General features: G+C 54.7%; 1 protein-coding gene across 1 annotated transcript; it reads left to right on the forward strand.

Annotated features, from left to right (window-relative positions):
• Positions 1–1,187: 1,187 nt before the first annotated feature.
• On the forward strand, positions 1,188–11,924 carry LOC139249797 (low-density lipoprotein receptor-related protein 1-like; the record flags this gene model as incomplete). Its single annotated transcript, XM_070872559.1, has 5 exons — positions 1,188–1,310; positions 2,996–3,112; positions 7,088–7,216; positions 10,561–10,683; positions 11,784–11,924. Coding segments are annotated over 5 exons (633 nt in total), but the record flags the coding sequence as incomplete, so codon positions are not given.
• Between the last annotated feature and the right edge of the window lie 5,681 nt (positions 11,925–17,605).

A 17,605-nucleotide genomic window follows, 5' to 3' on the forward strand; every position in this document is an offset into this window, starting at 1 on the left:
CCACCCTGTCTCTGCCCCCCCACCCTGTCTCTGCCCCCTCACCCTGTCTCTGCCCCCCCACCCTGTCTCTGCCCCCCCACCCTGTCTCTGCCCCCTCACCCTGTCTCTGCCCCCCCACCCTGTCTCTGCCCCCCCCCCCTGTCTCTGCCCCCCCACCCTGTCTCTGCCCCCTCACCCTGTCTCTGCCCCCCCACCCTGTCTCTGCCCCCTCACCCTGTCTCTGCCCCCTCACCCTGTCTCTGCCCCCCCACCCTGTCTCTGCCCCCCCACCCTGTCTCTGCCCCCCCACCCTGTCTCTGCCCCCCCACCCTGTCTCTGCCCCCCCACCCTGTCTCTGCCCCCTCACCCTGTCTCTGCCCCCCCACCCTGTCTCTGCCCCCTCACCCTGTCTCTGCCCCCTCACCCTGTCTCTGCCCCCCCACCCTGTCTCTGCCCCCCCACCCTGTCTCTGCCCCCCCACCCTGTCTCTGCCCCCCCACCCTGTCTCTGCCCCCCCACCCTGTCTCTGCCCCCCCACCCTGTCTCTGCCCCCCCACCCTGTCTCTGCCCCCTCACCCTGTCTCTGCCCCCTCACCCTGTCTCTGCCCCCTCACCCTGTCTCTGCCCCCTCACCCTGTCTCTGCCCCCTCACCCTGTCTCTGCCCCCCCACCCTGTCTCTGCCCCCCCACCCTGTCTCTGCCCCCCCACCCTGTCTCTGCCCCCCCACCCTGTCTCTGCCCCCCCCGTCTCTGCCCCCCCACCCTGTCTCTGCCCCCCCTTCCCGTCTCTGCCCCCCCTTCCCGTCTCTGCCCCCCCCCCCCCCCGTCTCTGCCCCCCCCCCCCCCCCGTCTCTGCCCCCCCCCCCCCCCCCCCCCCCCGTCTCCCGGCCCCCCCCGTCTCCCGGCCCCCTCTCTCTCTCCCCCTCCTTTCCAACATTGCTTATAACCCAGCACTTTGCCCAAGCCCTGCCCTCCTAACTCCTGTGTGTCTTGGTGTCAGATTTTGTTCGTTAACCCTCCTGTGAAACGCCTTGGCAGGGTTTAGCTGCATTCGAGAAATGCCAGTTGTTTTGAACAGGCGGGTGTCTGTCAGAGGGAGGTGGGATTTTTGTTTTGTGGAGAGTGGGGGGCGCGATGGATGATTATCAGTCAGGACACCGAGTTCGGGGATTTACCTTTTCGTTAAAACGTCACCTGTCTTATTCCAGATCTGAGGAAGTCCAAGTGTAACACAAACTACTTTGCCTGCCAGAGCGGGCGCTGCATTCCTGCCACATGGGTGTGTGACATGGAGCCGGACTGTGAAAAGGGAGAGGACGAGACCCACTGCTGTAAGTCTGCCTTGGTCGTGTGCAACTTTATGCTCCAAGGCCCATTCAGCCCCTCGAGCCTGTTACATTAGGAACAGGAGGAGGCCATTCAGCCCCTCGAGCCTGTTACATTAGGAACAGGAGGAGGCCGTTCAGCCCCTCGAGCCTGTTACATTAGGAACAGGAGGAGGCCGTTCAGCCCCTCGAGCCTGTTACATTAGGAACAGGAGGAGGCCGTTCAGCCCCTCGAGCCTGTTACATTAGGAACAGGAGGAGGCCGTTCAGCCCCTCGAGCCTGTTACATTAGGAACAGGAGGAGACCATTCAGCCCCTCGAGCCTGTTACATTAGGAACAGGAGGAGACCATTCAGCCCCTCGAGCCTGTTACATTAGGAACAGGAGGAGGCCGTTCAGCCCCTCGAGCCTGTTACAGTAGGAACAGGAGGAGGCCGTTCAGCCCCTCGAGCCTATTACATTAGGAACAGGAGCAGGCCATTCAGCCCCTCGAGCCTGTTACATTAGGAACAGGAGGAAGCCATTCAGCCCCTCGAGCCTGTTACATTAGGAACAGGAGCAGGCCATTCAGTCCCTCGAGCCTGTTACATTAGGAACAGGAGGAGGCCGTTCAGCCCCTCGAGCCTGTTACATTAGGAACAGGAGGAGGTCATTCAGCCCCTCGAGCCTGTTACATTAGGAACAGGAGGAGGCCGTTCAGCCCCTCGAGCCTGTTACAGTAGGAACAGGAGGAGGCCGTTCAGCCCCTCGAGCCTATTACATTAGGAACAGGAGCAGGCCATTCAGCCCCTCGAGCCTGTTACATTAGGAACAGGAGCAGGCCATTCAGCCCCTCGAGCCTGTTACATTAGGAACAGGAGGAAGCCATTCAGCCCCTCGAGCCTGTTACATTAGGAACAGGAGGAAGCCATTCAGTCCCTCGAGCCTGTTACATTAGGAACAGGAGGAGGCCGTTCAGCCCCTCGAGCCTGTTACATTAGGAACAGGAGACCACCATTCAGTCCCTCGCGTCTGTTACATTAGGAACAGGAGGAGGTCATTCAGCCCCTCGAGCCTGTTACATTAGGAACAGGAGGAGGCCGTTCAGCCCCTCGAGCCTGTTACATTAGGAACAGGAGGAGGCCATTCAGCCCCTCGAGCCTGTTACATTAGGAACAGGAGGAGGCCGTTCAGCCCCTCGAGCCTGTTACATTAGGAACAGGAGGCCATTCAGCCCCTCGAGCCTGTTACATTAGGGACAGGAGGAGGCCGTTCAGCCCCTCGAGCCTGTTACATTAGGAACAGGAGGAGGCCATTCAGCCCCTCGAGTCTGTTACATTAGGAACAGGAGGAGGCCATTCAGCCCCTCGAGCCTGTTACATTAGGAACAGGAGGAGACCCTCATTACTGCTGCGATCTTATTAAATGGTGGAGAAGGCTCGAGTGACCGAATGGCCTGCTCGTGCTCCTCATCCTATTGCTTGCATTCTAAGTTTCCGACCCCTTATCCTGTGACTGTGACCCCTGGGTCTGGACTCTGCAACCAAGGGGGGGGGAGAAACATCCTCCCTGCGTCCACCCTCCGGACTGTGCACGTCCCAATGAGCTGGGGGTCTGAGCACAGCTGTGTACAACTCGAGCCGGGAGCTGGGGGGTCGACGATGATGGGGGTTTGTGTATTGACGGTGCTCCCCTCGCTTGTGTCTCTGTAGATAAGTTCTGCACCTACTCGGAGTTCGAGTGCAGCAACCACCGGTGCATCACTAGCCGCTGGGTGTGCGACGGCGCTGACGACTGTGGAGACGGTTCTGACGAGGACAGCCGGTGCGGTGAGTGCTTTCCCCGCCGGAGCAGGTCGCCGGGACCCCGCGGAGGGAGGCTGGGACTGCACAGGGGGTGTGGCGGTGGAACCCCCTCCCCCACCTTTCCCGGCGATGGGGGAGCCGGGGGCGTGGGGAGAAGTGAATGCAGTGCAAGCAGAACATGGAATGTGCGCAGTCTGTATCTGGAGTGTGGGTAGTGGTGACATTTCACCGCCCCTGCATCAGCTCCTCCGCTGCTGAAACCCTCATCCTGGTTCACTCGGAACAGGAGGAGGCCATTCAGTCCCTCGAGCCTGTTACATTAGGAACAGGAGGAGATCATTCAGCCCCTCGAGCCTGTTACATTAGGAACAGGAGGAGGCCCATTCAGCCCCTCGAGCCTGTTACATTAGGAACAGGAGGAGGCCATTCAGCCCCTCGAGCCTGTTACATTAGGAACAGGAGGAGGCCATTCAGCCCCTCGAGCCTGTTACATTAGGAACAGGAGAAGGCCGTTCAGCCCCTCGAGCCTGTTACATTAGGAACAGGAGGAGGCCATTCAGCCCCTCGAGCCTGTTACATTAGGAACAGGAGGAGGCCCATTCAGCCCCTCGAGCCTGTTACATTAGGAACAGGAGGAGGCCGTTCAGCCCCTCGAGCCTGTTACATTAGGAACAGGAGGAGGCCCATTCAGCCCCTCGAGCCTGTTACATTAGGAACAGGAGGAGGCCATTCAGCCCCTCGAGCCTGTTACATTAGGGACAGGAGGAGGCCATTCAGCCCCTGGAGCCTGTTACATTAGGAACAGGAGGAGGCCATTCAGCCCCTCGAGCCTGTTACATTAGGAACAGGAGGAGGCCATTCAGCCCCTCGAGCCTGTTACATTAGGAACACGAGGAGGCCATTCTGCCCCTCAAGCCTGTTACATTAGGAACAGGAGGAGGCCGTTCAGCCCCTCGAGCCTGTTACATTAGGAACAGGAGGAGGCCATTCAGCCCCTCGAGCCTGTTACATTAGGAACAGGAGGAGGCCATTCAGCCCCTCGAGCCTGTTACATTAGGAACAGGAGGAGGCCGTTCAGCCCCTCGAGCCTGTTACATTAGGAACAGGAGGAGGCCGTTCAGCCCCTCGAGCCTGTTACATTAGGAACAGGAGGAGGCCATTCAGCCCCTTGAGCCTGTTACATTAGGAACAGGAGGAGGCCATTCAGCCCCTCGAGCCTGTTACATTAGGAACAGGAGGAGGCCGTTCTCTTGCAGAGAAGATTTACAAAGATGATACCAGAAATGCGAGGTCTCTTGAAAAAATGGAGGTCTTTAAAATGATGGAAGGTTTGGATAGAGCGGATACAGGGAGAGTGTTCCCACTTGTGGAGGAGACCAGAACTCGGGGCCATCAATATCAGACAGTCACTAATAAACCCAATGGGGGAATTCAGGAGAAACTTCTTTACCCGGAGCGGGGTGAGAATGTGGAACTCGCTGCCACAGGGAGGGGTTGAGGCGAATAGTATCGATCTATTTAAGGGGAAGCTGGATAAACACATGGGGGAGAAGGCAATAGAGGGTTATGCTGATAGATTTCGATGAGGAAAGACTGGAGGAGGCTTGAGTGGAGCATAAACGCCGGCATGGACTGGTTGGGGCCAATGGCCTCTTTCTGTGCCGTATATCCTACATAATCCTATCACATTGCTGTTTGTGGGAGCTTGCTGTGCGCAAATTGGCTGCCGTGTTTCCCACATTACAATAGTGACTACACTCCAAATAGTACTTCATTGGCTGTAAAGAGGTTTGAGACGTCCGGTGGTCGTGAAAGGCAATATATAAATGCAAGTCTTTCTATCTTTCCGTGCCTTTGTTACCTCCAGACTCCACTATTCCAACGCACTCCTGTCTCGCCTCCCACCCTCCAACCTCCGTAACTTCAGTTCATCCAAAACTCAGCTTCCCCCGTGTCCTAACTCACACCCAGTCCCGCTCACCCATCACCCCCTGTGCTCACTGCCCCCGTGTCCTAACTCGCACTCAGTCCCGCTCACCCATCACCCCCTGTGCTCACTGACCCCGTGTCCTAACTCGCACCCATCACCCGCTGTGCTCACTGCCCCGTGTCCTAACTCACACCGAGTCCCACTCACCCATCACCCGCTGTGCTCACTGCCCCCGTGTCCTAACTCACACCCAGTCCCACTCACCCATCACCCCCTGTGCTCACTGACCCCGTGTCCTAACTCACACCCAGTCCCACTCACCCATCACCCCCTGTGCTCACTGCCCCTGTGTCCTAACTCGCACCCAGTCCCACTCACCCATCACCCCATGTGCTCACTGACCCCGTGTCCTAACTCGCACCGAGTCCCGCTCACCCATCACCCCCTGTGCTCACTGCCCCGTGTCCTAACTCGCACCCAGTCCCACTCACCCATCACTCCCTGTGCTCACTGCCCCGTGTCCTAACTCGCACCGAGTCCCGCTCACCCATCACCCCCTGTGCTCACTGACCCCGTGTCCTAACTCGCACCGAGTCCCGCTCACCCATCACCCCCTGTGCTCACTGACCCCGTGTCCTAACTCACACCGAGTCCCGCTCACCCATCAACCCCTGTGCTCACTGACCCCGTGTCCTAACTCGCACCGAGTCCCGCTCACCCATCAACCCCTGTGCTCGCTGCCCCGTGTCCTAACTCACACCGAGTCCCACTCACCCATCACCCCCTGTGCTCACTGACACCGTGTCCTAACTCGCACCGAGTCCCGCTCACCCATTACCCCCTGTGCTCACTGACCCCGTGTCCTAACTCACACCCAGTCCCACTCACCCATCACCCCCTGTGCTCACTGACCCAGTGTCCTAACTCGCACCCAGTCCGCTCACCCGTCACCCCCTATGCCCCGTGTCCTAACTCGCACCGAGTCCCGCTCACCCATCACCCCCTGTGCTCACTGACCTACATTGGCTCCCGGTTAAGCAACGTCTCGATTTCAAAATTCTCCATCCTTATTTACAAATCCCTCCAGCCCCTACACCCCTCCCTATCTATGCAACCTCCTCCAGCCCCCTACACCCCTCCCTATCTCTGTAACCTCCTCCAGCCCCTACACTCCTCCCTATCTCTGTAACCCCCTCCAGCCCCCTACACCCCTCCCTATCTCTGTAACCTCATCCAGCCCCGACACCCCTCCCTATCTCTGTAACTCCTCCAGCCTCTATACCCCTCCCTATCTCTGTAACCCCCTCCAGCCCCTACACCCCTCCCTATCTCTGTAACCTCCTCCAGCCCCTACACCCCTCCCTATCTCTGTAACCCCTCCAGCCTCTACACCCCTCCCTATCTCTGTAACCTCCTCCAGCCCCTACACCCCTCCCTATCTCTGTAACCCCTCCAGCCTCTATACCCCTCCCTATCTCTGTAACCTCCTCCAGCCCCCTACACCCCTCCCTATCTCTGTAACCTCCTCCAGCCCCTACACCCCTCCCTATCTCTGTAACCCCTCCAGCCCCCTACACCCCTCCCTATCTCTGTAACCCCTCCAGCCCCCTCCACCCCTCCCTATCTCTGTAACCTCCTCCAGCCCCTACACCCCTCTCTATCTCTGTAACCCCTCCAGCCTCTACACCCCTCCATATCTCTGTAACCCCCTCCAGCCCCTACACCCCTCCCTATCTCTGTAACCTCCTCCAGCCCCTACACACCTCCCTATCTCTGTAACCCCCTCCAGCCCCCGACACCCCTCCCTATCTCTGTAACCCCTCCAGCCCCTACACCCCTCCCTATCTCTGTAACCTCCTCCAGCCCCTACATCCCCTCCCTATCTCTGTAACCCCCTCCAGCCCCTACACCCCTCCCTATCTCTGTAACCTCCTCCAGCCCCTACACCCCTCCCTATCTCTGTAACCCCCTCCAGCCCTGATCGTGTTGAATGGTGGAGCAGGCTCGAGGGGCCGAATGACCTGTTGGGGGAGCTGTAAAACTCACCGTGATTCCTCGTTGCTCCACAGATTCGGTGACGTGCGCCCCGGGGTTGATGAAATGCCCCGGGTCCCACATGTGCGTGCCCAAGGCCTGGACTTGTGATGGTGACAAGGACTGTCCGGACGGAGCGGACGAGAGTGTTGCAGCCGGGTGTGGTAGGTGATGGAGGCCAATTTATTTTCTTTAAAAAAACAAATCAAGGTCGCTGGTTTGTGTCCGTTATTTTCCATTGCCGACTCTCCCACCGCCAACATCTTGCAGGCCAGATCCAAGCTTGTCCCAACTTCCGGATCGGACTACAGTACGTGGACGACACTCGAGTCCGCGCACACTCAGAGGCCGAACTCCAAACCATCGTCGACACCTTCACCAAAGCGTACGAGAGTCTGTGCCTTACATCAATCATCCGTAAGGCAAAGGTCCTTCACCAACTTTCCCCGGCCACACAGCGCTGTCCCCTCACCCCCCCCCCCCCCCCCCGTTATCAAAATCAACAGCGCAGCCCTGAACAATGTGGACCGTTTCCCGTACCTTGGAGCCTACTGTCAACAAGGGCAGGCGGCGACAACTGGATTAAAAAGAAAACGGGGAAGGTGGCTCAACTGTGGCTAACAAGGGAAATTAAAGGTAGTGTTAAATCGAAGGAAGAGGCATATAAATTGGCCAGAAAAAGCAACAAACCTGAGGACTGGGAGAAATTTAGAATTCAGCAGAGGAGGACAAAGGGTTTAATTAGGAGGGGGAAAATAGAGTACGAGAGGAAGCTTGCCGGGAACATAAAACTGACTGCAAAAGCTTCTATAGATATGTGAAGAGAAAAAGATTAGTGAAGACAAATGTAGGTCCCTTGCAGTCGGACTCAGGTGAATTTATAATGGGGAACAAAGAAATGGCAGACCAGTTAAACAAATACTTGGGTTCTGTCTTCACGAAGGAAGACACAAATAACCTTCTGGAAATACTAGGTGACCGAGGGTCTCGTGAGAAGGAGGAACTGAAGAAAATCCTTACTGGTGGGAAATTGTGTTCGGGAAATTGATGGAATTGAAGGCCGATAAATCCCCGGGGCCTGATTGTCTGCATCCCAGAGTACTTAAGGAAGTGGCCCTAGAAATAGTGGATGCATTGGTGATCATTTTCCAACAGTCTGTCGACTCTGGATCAGTTCCTATGGACTGGAGGGTAGCTAATGTAACACCACTTTTTAAAAAAGGAGGGAGAGAGAAAACGGGTAATTATAGACCGGTTAGTCTGACACCAGTAGTGGGGAAAATGTTGGAATCAATTAAGGATGAAATAGCAGCGCATTTGGAAAGCAGTGACAGGATCGGTCCAAGTCAGCATGGATTTGAGAAAGGGAAATCATGCTTGACAAATCTTGAATTTTTTGAGGATGTAACGAGCAGAGTGGACAAGGGAGAACCAGTGGATGTGGTGTATTTGGACTTTCAAAAGGCATTTGACGAGGTCCCACACAAGAGATTGGTGTGCAAAATTAAAGCACATGGTATTGAGGGTAATGTACTGACGTGGATGGAGAACTGGTTGGCAGACAGGAAGCAGAGAGTCGGGATAAACGGGACCTATTCAGAATGGCAGGCAGTGACTAGTGGGGTGCCGCAGGGCTCAGTGCTGGGACCCCAGCTATTTACAATATACATTAATGATTTAGACGAAGGAATTGAGTGTAATATCTCTAAGTTTGCAGATGACACTAAGCTGGGTGGCAGTGTGAGCTGTGAGGAGGATGCTAAGAGGCTGCAGGGTGACTTGGACAGGTTAGGTGAGTGGGCAAATGCATGGCAGATGCAGTATAATGTGGATAAATGTGAGGTTATCCACTTTGGGGGCAAAAACAGGAAGGCAGAATATTATCTGAATGGCGGCAGTTTAGGAAAAGGGGAGGTGCAACGAGACCTGGGTGTCATGGTACATCAGTCATTGAAAGTTGGCATGCAGGTACAGCAGGTGGTGAAGAAGGCAAATGGTATGTTGGCCTTCATAGCGAGGGGATTTGAGTATAGGAGCAGGGAGGTCTTACTGCAGTTGTACAGGGCCTTGGTGAGACCACACCTGGAAAATTGTTTTCAATTTTGGTCTCGGAATCTGGGGAAGGACATTCTTGCTATTGAGGGAGTGCAGCGAAGGTTCACCAGACTGATTCCCGGGATGGCAGGACTGACATATGAGGAGAGACTGGATCAACTGGGCCTTTATACACTGGAGTTTAGAACGATGAGAGGGGATCTCATAGAGACACAGTTTAAGGATAAGGGGTAAGCCATTTACGACCGAGATGAGGAGAAACTTCTTCGCTCAGAGAATTGTTAACCTGTGGAATTCCCTGCTGCAGAGAGTTGTTGATGCCAGTTCGTTGGATATATTCAAGAGGGAGTTAGATGTGGCCCTTACGGATAAAGGGATCAAGGGGTGTGGAGAGAAAGCAGGAAAGGGGTACTGAGATGAATGATCAACCATGATCTTATTGAATGGTGGTGCAGGCTCGAATGGCCTACTCCTGCACCTATTTTCTATGTTTCTTGTTTCTATCCAACATTGCCTCCAGTGCGTCAGTGCAGCCTTCAGCTGCTTGAAGAAAAGAGTGCTTGAAGATCAGGCCCTCAAACCTACCACCAAGCTCATGGTCTACAGGGCTGTAGTGATATCCGCCCTCCTGTATGGCTCAGAGACACGGACCGTGTACAGTAGGTACCTCACCCCCAGCTCATGGTCTACAGGGCTGTAGTGATACCCGCCCTCCTGTATGGCTCAGAGACATGGACCATGTACAGTAGACACCTCAAGTCGCTGGAGAAATACCACCAACGATGTCTCCGCAAGATCCTGCAAATCCCCTGGGAGGACAGACGCACCAACGTTAGCGTCCTCGACCAGGCCAACATCCCCAGCATCGAAGCACTGACCACACTCGACCAGCTCCGCTGGGCAGGGCCACATTGTCCGCATGGCCCCCAAACACGAGACTCCCCAAAGCAAGCGCTCTACTCGGAACTCCTTCACGGGCAAACGGGCCAAAGGTGGGCAGCGGGAACGTTACAAGGGACCACCCTCAAAGCCTCCCTGATAAAGTGCAACATCCCCACCGACACCTGGGAGTCCCTGGGCCCAAAGACCAGTCCGCCCTAAGTGGAGGGAGTGCATCCGGGAGGGCGCTGAGCACCTCGAGTCTCGTCGCCGAGAGCGTACAGAAACCAAGCGCAGGCAGCGGAAGGAGCGTGCGGCAAACCAGTCCCACCCTCCCCTTCCCTCAACGTCTATCTGTCCCACCTGTGACAGGGACTGTGGTTCCCGTATTGGACTGTTCAGCCACCTAAGGACTCGTGTTTAGAGTGGAGGCAAGTCTCCCTCGATTCCGAGGGACTGCCTATGATGATGATGTTTGCGGTCACCTGCAGGTTAACATTCTGTGATTATTGCAATGTTTGGTAATAAACGCAAGTTCTTTGTCTCTATATTTCTTTTATCTATTTTGCTCCAGTGTACAATAACACCTGTGACGATGGGGAATTCATGTGCCAGAACAGACAGTGCATACCCAAACACTTTGTGTGTGACCACGACAACGACTGCGGAGATGGTTCGGACGAATCTCCCGAGTGCGGTGAGTGAATCACAGAATGACTCAGCACAGGAGGATCCCACTGGGCCCATCGTTGCCCGTGCTGTGCCGGCTCTGTGACAGAGCGACCCAATCAGTCCCACTCCCCCCCTGCCCTTTCCCCCACAGCCCTGTGAATTTTTCCCCTTCCAGTATTTACCCAATTCCCGGTTTGAAAGTCACGATTGAATCTGCTCCCACCGCCCTTTCAGGCAGCGCGTTCCCGATCTCAACAACTCGCTGCGTAAACACATTCTCCCCATCTCCCCCTCTGGTTCCATCGCCGATTATCGTCAATCTGTGTCCCTCTGGTTACCCCACCCTCCTGCCCCCGGGGAACAGTTTCTCCCCGATCTACTCCATCAAAACCCCTCCTGATTCTGAACCCCTCTATTAAATCTCCCCCTTAACCTTCTCTGCTCCAAGGAGAACAACCCCAGCTTCTCCAGTCTCCCCACGTCACTGAAGTCCCTCATCCCCCTGGGACCATTCTGGTGTCGTCTGGGCTCAGTGGGCAACACATTCGCCTCAGAGTAAGAAGGTTGTGGGTTCAAGTCCCACTCCAGGGACTTGAGCACAAAAATCTAGGCTGCCACTCCCAGTGCAGTACTGAGGGAGCGCCGCACTGTCGGAGGGGCGGTGCTGAGGGAGCGCAGTACTGTCGGAGGGGCTGTCTTTCAGATGAGACGTTAAACCGAGGCCCCGTCTGCCCTCTTGGGTGGATGTAAAAGATCCCGGGGCCACTATTTGGAAGAAGAGCAGGGGGAGTTCTCCCCGGTGTCCTGGGGCCAATATTTATCCCTCGACCAACATCACTAAAACAGATGATCTGGGTCATTATCACATCGCTGTGTGTGGGAGCTTGCTGTGCGCAAATTGGCGTTTCCCACATTACAACAGTGACTACACTCCAAAAGTACTTCATTTGGTGTGAAGCGTTGATCGTGAAAGGCGCTATATAAACCGAAGACTTGCAGAGATACGTTGGACCCAACGTATCCTCTTCCAGCGCTGTGCGATTCCCGACCGAGGGGCCTAGCCTGCGTTGCCAATGGTTTCGTCCACCCTCCTCAATCTCGCTCTCCCTTTCTCTCTCTCCGCAGAGTATCCAACGTGTGGGCCCCACGAGTTCCGCTGTGCGAACGGCCGGTGCCTGATCAATAGCCACTGGGAGTGCGACGGAGAGTTCGACTGTCACGACCTGTCTGACGAGGCCCCGAGGAACCCTCGCTGTACTGGCTCTGGTGGGTGTCTCGATGCGTTGCGAGGCAACTCCGTGCGAATTACAGACCCCCCTCAGCGGGGGAACGGGCCTGTGTCGTTTGCAGCTGGCCGTGTTTTGAGAATGGGAGTCGTTACTGCTCTCGGTTATCAATGAACTTACCCGGCATCCCATCACGGTGCGGGTACCTTCCCTCCCCCCTCCTCTATTCTCCAGGACAGAGCCCGAGCGAGTGTTCCATCCAGGTTTCTCTGCTGATGTCCACGCCGCGTAAACTCCCCCCTCCCCGTTCCACAGAAAGCCGTTCTGTCACCCAAACGCCTGCCGGCTCCTTGGAGGCAGAGACCGAGAAGGACCAAGAGAGGGGCGCAGAGAGAGAGGGGCGCAGAGAGAGAGAGAGAGGGGCGCAGAGAGAGAGAGAGAGGGGCGCAGAGAGAGAGAGAGAGGGGCGCAGAGAGAGAGAGAGAGGGGCGCAGAGAGAGAGAGAGAGGGGCGCAGAGAGAGAGAGAGAGGGGCGCAGAGAGAGAGAGAGAGGGGCGCAGAGAGAGAGAGAGAGGGGCGCAGAGAGAGAGAGAGAGGGGCGCAGAGAGAGAGAGAGAGGGGCGCAGAGAGAGAGAGAGAGAGGGGCGCAGAGAGAGAGAGAGAGGGGCGCAGAGAGAGAGAGAGAGGGGCGCAGAGAGAGAGAGAGAGGGGCGCAGAGAGAGAGAGAGAGGGGCGCAGAGAGAGAGAGAGAGAGGGGCGCAGAGAGAGAGAGAGAGGGGCGCAGAGAGAGAGAGAGAGAGAGGGGCGCAGAGAGAGAGAGAGAGAGAGGGGCGCAGAGAGAGAGAGAGGGGCGCAGAGAGAGAGAGAGGGGCGCAGAGAGAGAGAGAGCGAGGGGGCAGAGAGAGAGAGAGCGAGGGGGCAGAGAGAGAGAGGAGCAGAGAGAGGGGCGCAGAGAGAGAGAGAGGGGCGCAGAGAGAGAGTGGGGCGCAGAGAGAGGTGCAGAGAGAGAGAGAGAGAGAGAGGGGCGGGGGCAGAGAGAGAGAGAGGGGCGCAGGGAGAGAGAGAGGAGCAGAGAGAGAGAGGAGCAGATAGAGAGAGGGGGGGCAGAGAGAGAGAGAGAGAGAGGGGCGCAGAGAGAGAGAGGGGGCAGAGAGAGAGAGAGGGGGGCGCAGAGAGAGAGAGAGAGAGAGAGAGAGAGTGTGTGTGTGTGTATAGAGTGAAAATTATCTATAATAGAGATTGCATTCTAATGTCTGCCCTCTTTGTCTCCCGCTCCTCTCCTGCAAGCTGACTGCCCCCCCCCCCCCCCCCCCAGGGTCTCCCCTCAATCAGGGGCTGGGAGCAATCGGATACGCGCTCCCCCCTCCGGTCCATTAGCAAACTGGATTGACCCCAGGGACCACGGGGGACTGGGAGAGATTGGATTGTGTCTCTGCACGCCCCACAATCAGACCGTGTGTGTGTGTGAATACCCCTGTGTGTGTGTGAATACCCCTGTGTGTGTGTGAATACCCCTGTGTGTGTGTGAATACCCCTGTGTGTGTGTGTGAATACCCCTGTGTGTGTGTGTGAATACCCCTGTGTGTGTGTGAATACCCCTGTGTGTGTGTGTGAATACCCCTGTGTGTGTGTGTGAATACCCCTGTGTGTGTGTGTGAATACCCCTGTGTGTGTGTGTGAATACCCCTGTGTGTGTGTGTGAATACCCCTGTGTGTGTGTGTGAATACCCCTGTGTGTGTGTGTGAATACCCCTGTGTGTGTGTGTGAATACCCCTGTGTGTGTGTGTGAATACCCCTGTGTGTGTGTGTGAATACCCCTGTGTGTGTGTGTGAATACCCCTGTGTGTGTGTGTGAATACCCCTGTGTGTGTGTGTGAATACCCCTGTGTGTGTGTGTGAATACCCCTGTGTGTGTGTGTGAATACCCCTGTGTGTGTGTGAATACCCCTGTGTGTGTGTGTGAATACCCCTGTGTGTGTGTGTGAATACCCCTGTGTGTGTGTGTGAATACCCCTGTGTGTGTGTGTGAATACCCCTGTGTGTGTGTGTGAATACCCCTGTGTGTGTGTGTGAATACCCCTGTGTGTGTGTGTGAATACCCCTGTGTGTGTGTGTGTGAATACCCCTGTGTGTGTGTGTGTGAATACCCCTGTGTGTGTGTGTGTGAATACCCCTGTGTGTGTGTGTGTGAATACCCCTGTGTGTGTGTGTGAATACCCCTGTGTGTGTGTGAATACCCCTGTGTGTGTGTGAATACCCCTGTGTGTGTGTGTGAATACCCCTGTGTGTGTGTGAATACCCGTGTGTGTGAATACCTGTGTGTGTTTGTGAATACCTGTGTGAATGCCCCCCCGTGTGTGTGTGAATACCCCCCCGTGTGTGTGTGAATACCCCCGTGTGTGTGTGTGTGAATACCCCGTGTGTGTGTGTGTGAATACCCCGTATGTGTGTGTGAATACCCCGTGTGTGTGTGTGTGTGTGTATACCCCTGTGTGTGTGTGTGAATACCCCTGTGTGTGTGTGTGAATACCCCTGTGTGTGTGTGTGAATACCCCTGTGTGTGTGTGTATACCCCCGTGTGTGTGTGAATACCCTGTGTGTGTGTGAGTATACCCCGTGTGTGTGTGTGTGTATACCCCTGTGTGTGTGTGTATACCCCTGTGTGTGTGTGTATACCCCTGTGTGTGTGTGTATACCCCTGTGTGTGTGTGTATACCCCTGTGTGTGTGTGTATACCCCTGTGTGTGTGTGTATACCCCTGTGTGTGTGTGTATACCCCTGTGTGTGTGTGTATACCCCTGTGTGTGTGTGTATACCCCTGTGTGTGTGTGAATACCCCTGTGTGTGTGTGTGAATACCCCTGTGTGTGTGTGTGAATACCCCTGTGTGTGTGTGTGAATACCCCTGTGTGTGTGTGTGAATACCCCGTGTGTGTGTGTGTGAATACCCCTGTGTGTGTGTGTGAATACCCCTGTGTGTGTGTGTGAATACCTCTGTGTGTGTGTGTGTGTGAATACCTCTGTGTGTGTGTGTGTGAATACCCCTGTGTGTGTGTGTGAATACCCCTGTGTGTGTGTGTGAATACCCCTGTGTGTGTGTGTGAATACCCCTGTGTGTGTGTGTGAATACCCCTGTGTGTGTGTGAATACCCCTGTGTGTGTGTGTGAATACCCCTGTGTGTGTGTGTGAATACCCCTGTGTGTGTGTGAATACCCCTGTGTGTGTGTGTGAATACCCCTGTGTGTGTGTGTGAATACCCCTGTGTGTGTGTGAATACCCCTGTGTGTGTGTGTGAATACCCCTGTGTGTGTGTGTGAATAGAAACATAGAAACATAGAAAATAGGTGCAGGAGCAGGCCATTCAGCCCTTCTAGCCTGCACCGCCATTCAATGAGTTCATGGCTGAACATGAACTTCAGTACCCCCTTCCTGCTTTCTCGCCATAACCCTTGATCCCCCGAGTAGTAAGGACTTCATCTAACTCCCTTTTGAATATATTTAGTGAATTGGCCTCAACTACTTTCTGTGGTAGAGAATTCCACAGGTTCACCACTCTCTGGGTGAAGAAGTTTCTCCTCATCTCGGTCCTAAATGGCTTACCCCTTATCCTCAGACTGTGACCCCTGGTTCTGGACTTCCCCAACATTGGGAACATTCTTTCTGCATCTAACCTGTCTAAACCCGTCAGAATTTTAAACGTTTCTATGAGGTCCCCTCTCATTCTTCTGAACTCCAGTGAATACAAGCCCAATTGATCCAATCTTTCTTGATAGGTCAGTCCCGCCATCCCGGGAATCAGTCTGGTGAACCTTCGCTGCACTCCCTCAATAGCAAGAATGTCCTTCCTCAAGTTAGGAGACCAAAACTGTACACAATACTCCAGGTGTGGCCTCACCAAGGCCCTGTACAACTGTAGCAACACCTCCCTGCCCCTGTATTCAAATCCCCTCGCTATGAAGGCCAACATGCCATTTGCTTTCTTAACCGCCTGCTGTACCTGCATGCCAACCTTCAATGACTGATGTACCATGACACCCAGGTCTCGTTGCACCTTCCCTTTTCCTAATCTGTCACCATTCAGATAATAGTCTGTCTCTCTGTTTTTACCACCAAAGTGGATAACCTCACATTTATCCACATTATACTTCATCTGCCATGCATTTGCCCACTCACCTAACCTATCCAAGTCACTCTGCAGCCTAATAGCATCCTCCTCGCAGCTCACACTGCCACCCAACTTAGTATCATCCGCAAATTTGGAGATACTGCATTTAATCCCCTCGTCTAAATCATTAATGTACAATGTAAACAGCTGGGGCCCCAGCACAGAACCTTGCGGCACTCCACTAGTCACTGCCTGCCATTCTGAAAAGTACCCGTTTACTCCTACTCTTTGCTTCCTGTCTGACAACCAGTTCTCAATCCACGTCAGCACACTACCCCCAATCCCATGTGCTTTAACTTTGCACATTAATCTCTGTGTGGGACCTTGTCGAAAGCCTTCTGAAAGTCCAAATATACCACTGTGTGTGTGTGTGAATACCCTGTGTGTGTGTGTGAATACCCCTGTGTGTGTGTGTGAATACCCCTGTGTGTGTGTGTGAATACCCCTGTGTGTGTGTGAATATCTGTGTGTGTGTGAATACCCGTGTGTGTGAATACCCCCGTGTGTGTGTGTGTGAATACCCCGTGTGTGTGTGTGTGAATACCCCGTGTGTGTGTGTGTGTGTATACCCCTGTGTGTGTGTGTATACCCCTGTGTGTGAATATCTGTGTGTGTGTGTGTGTGTGAATACCCCGTATGTGTGTGTGAATACCCCGTGTGTGTGTGTGAATACCCCTGTGTGTGTGTGTGAATACCCCTGTGTGTGTGTGTGAATACCCCTGTGTGTGTGTGTGAATACCCCTGTGTGTGTGTGAATACCCCTGTGTGTGTGTGTGAATACCCCTGTGTGTGTGTGTGAATACCCCTGTGTGTGTGTGTGAATACCCCTGTGTGTGTGTGTGAATACCCCTGTGTGGTGTGTGTGAATACCCCTGTGTGTGTGTGTGAATACCCCTGTGTGTGTGTGTGAATACCCCTGTGTGTGTGTGAATACCCCTGTGTGTGTGTGTATACCCCTGTGTGTGTGTGAATACCCCTGTGTGTGTGTGAATACCCCTGTGTGTGTGTGTGAATACCCCTGTGTGTGTGTGTGAATACCCTGTGTGTGTGTGTGAATACCCCCTGTGTGTGTGTGTGAATACCCCTGTGTGTGTGTGTGAATACCCCTGTGTGTGTGTGTGAATACCCCTGTGTGTGTGTGTGAATACCCCTGTGTGTGTGTGTGAATACCCCTGTGTGTGTGTGTGAATACCCTGTGTGTGTGTGTGAATACCCCTGTGTGTGTGTGAATACCCCTGTGTGTGTGTGTGAATACCCCTGTGTGTGTGTGTGAATACCCCTGTGTGTGTGTGTGAATATCTGTGTGTGTGTGAATACCCCCGTGTGTGTGTGTGAATACCCCGTGTGTGTGTGTGTGAATACCCCGTGTGTGTGTGTGTGAATACCCCGTGTGTGTGTGTGTGAATACCCCGTGTGTGTGTGTGTGAATACCCCTGTGTGTGAATACCCCTGTGTGTGTATGAATACCCCTTTGTTGTGTGTGTGTGTGTGTGTGAATACCCCTGTATGTGTGTGTGTGTGTGTGAATAGCCCCGTGTGTGTGTGTGAATACCCC

Source organism: Pristiophorus japonicus, unplaced genomic scaffold (genome assembly GCF_044704955.1).
Source record: "Pristiophorus japonicus isolate sPriJap1 unplaced genomic scaffold, sPriJap1.hap1 HAP1_SCAFFOLD_3328, whole genome shotgun sequence".
NCBI classification, from domain to species: domain Eukaryota; kingdom Metazoa; phylum Chordata; class Chondrichthyes; family Pristiophoridae; genus Pristiophorus; species Pristiophorus japonicus.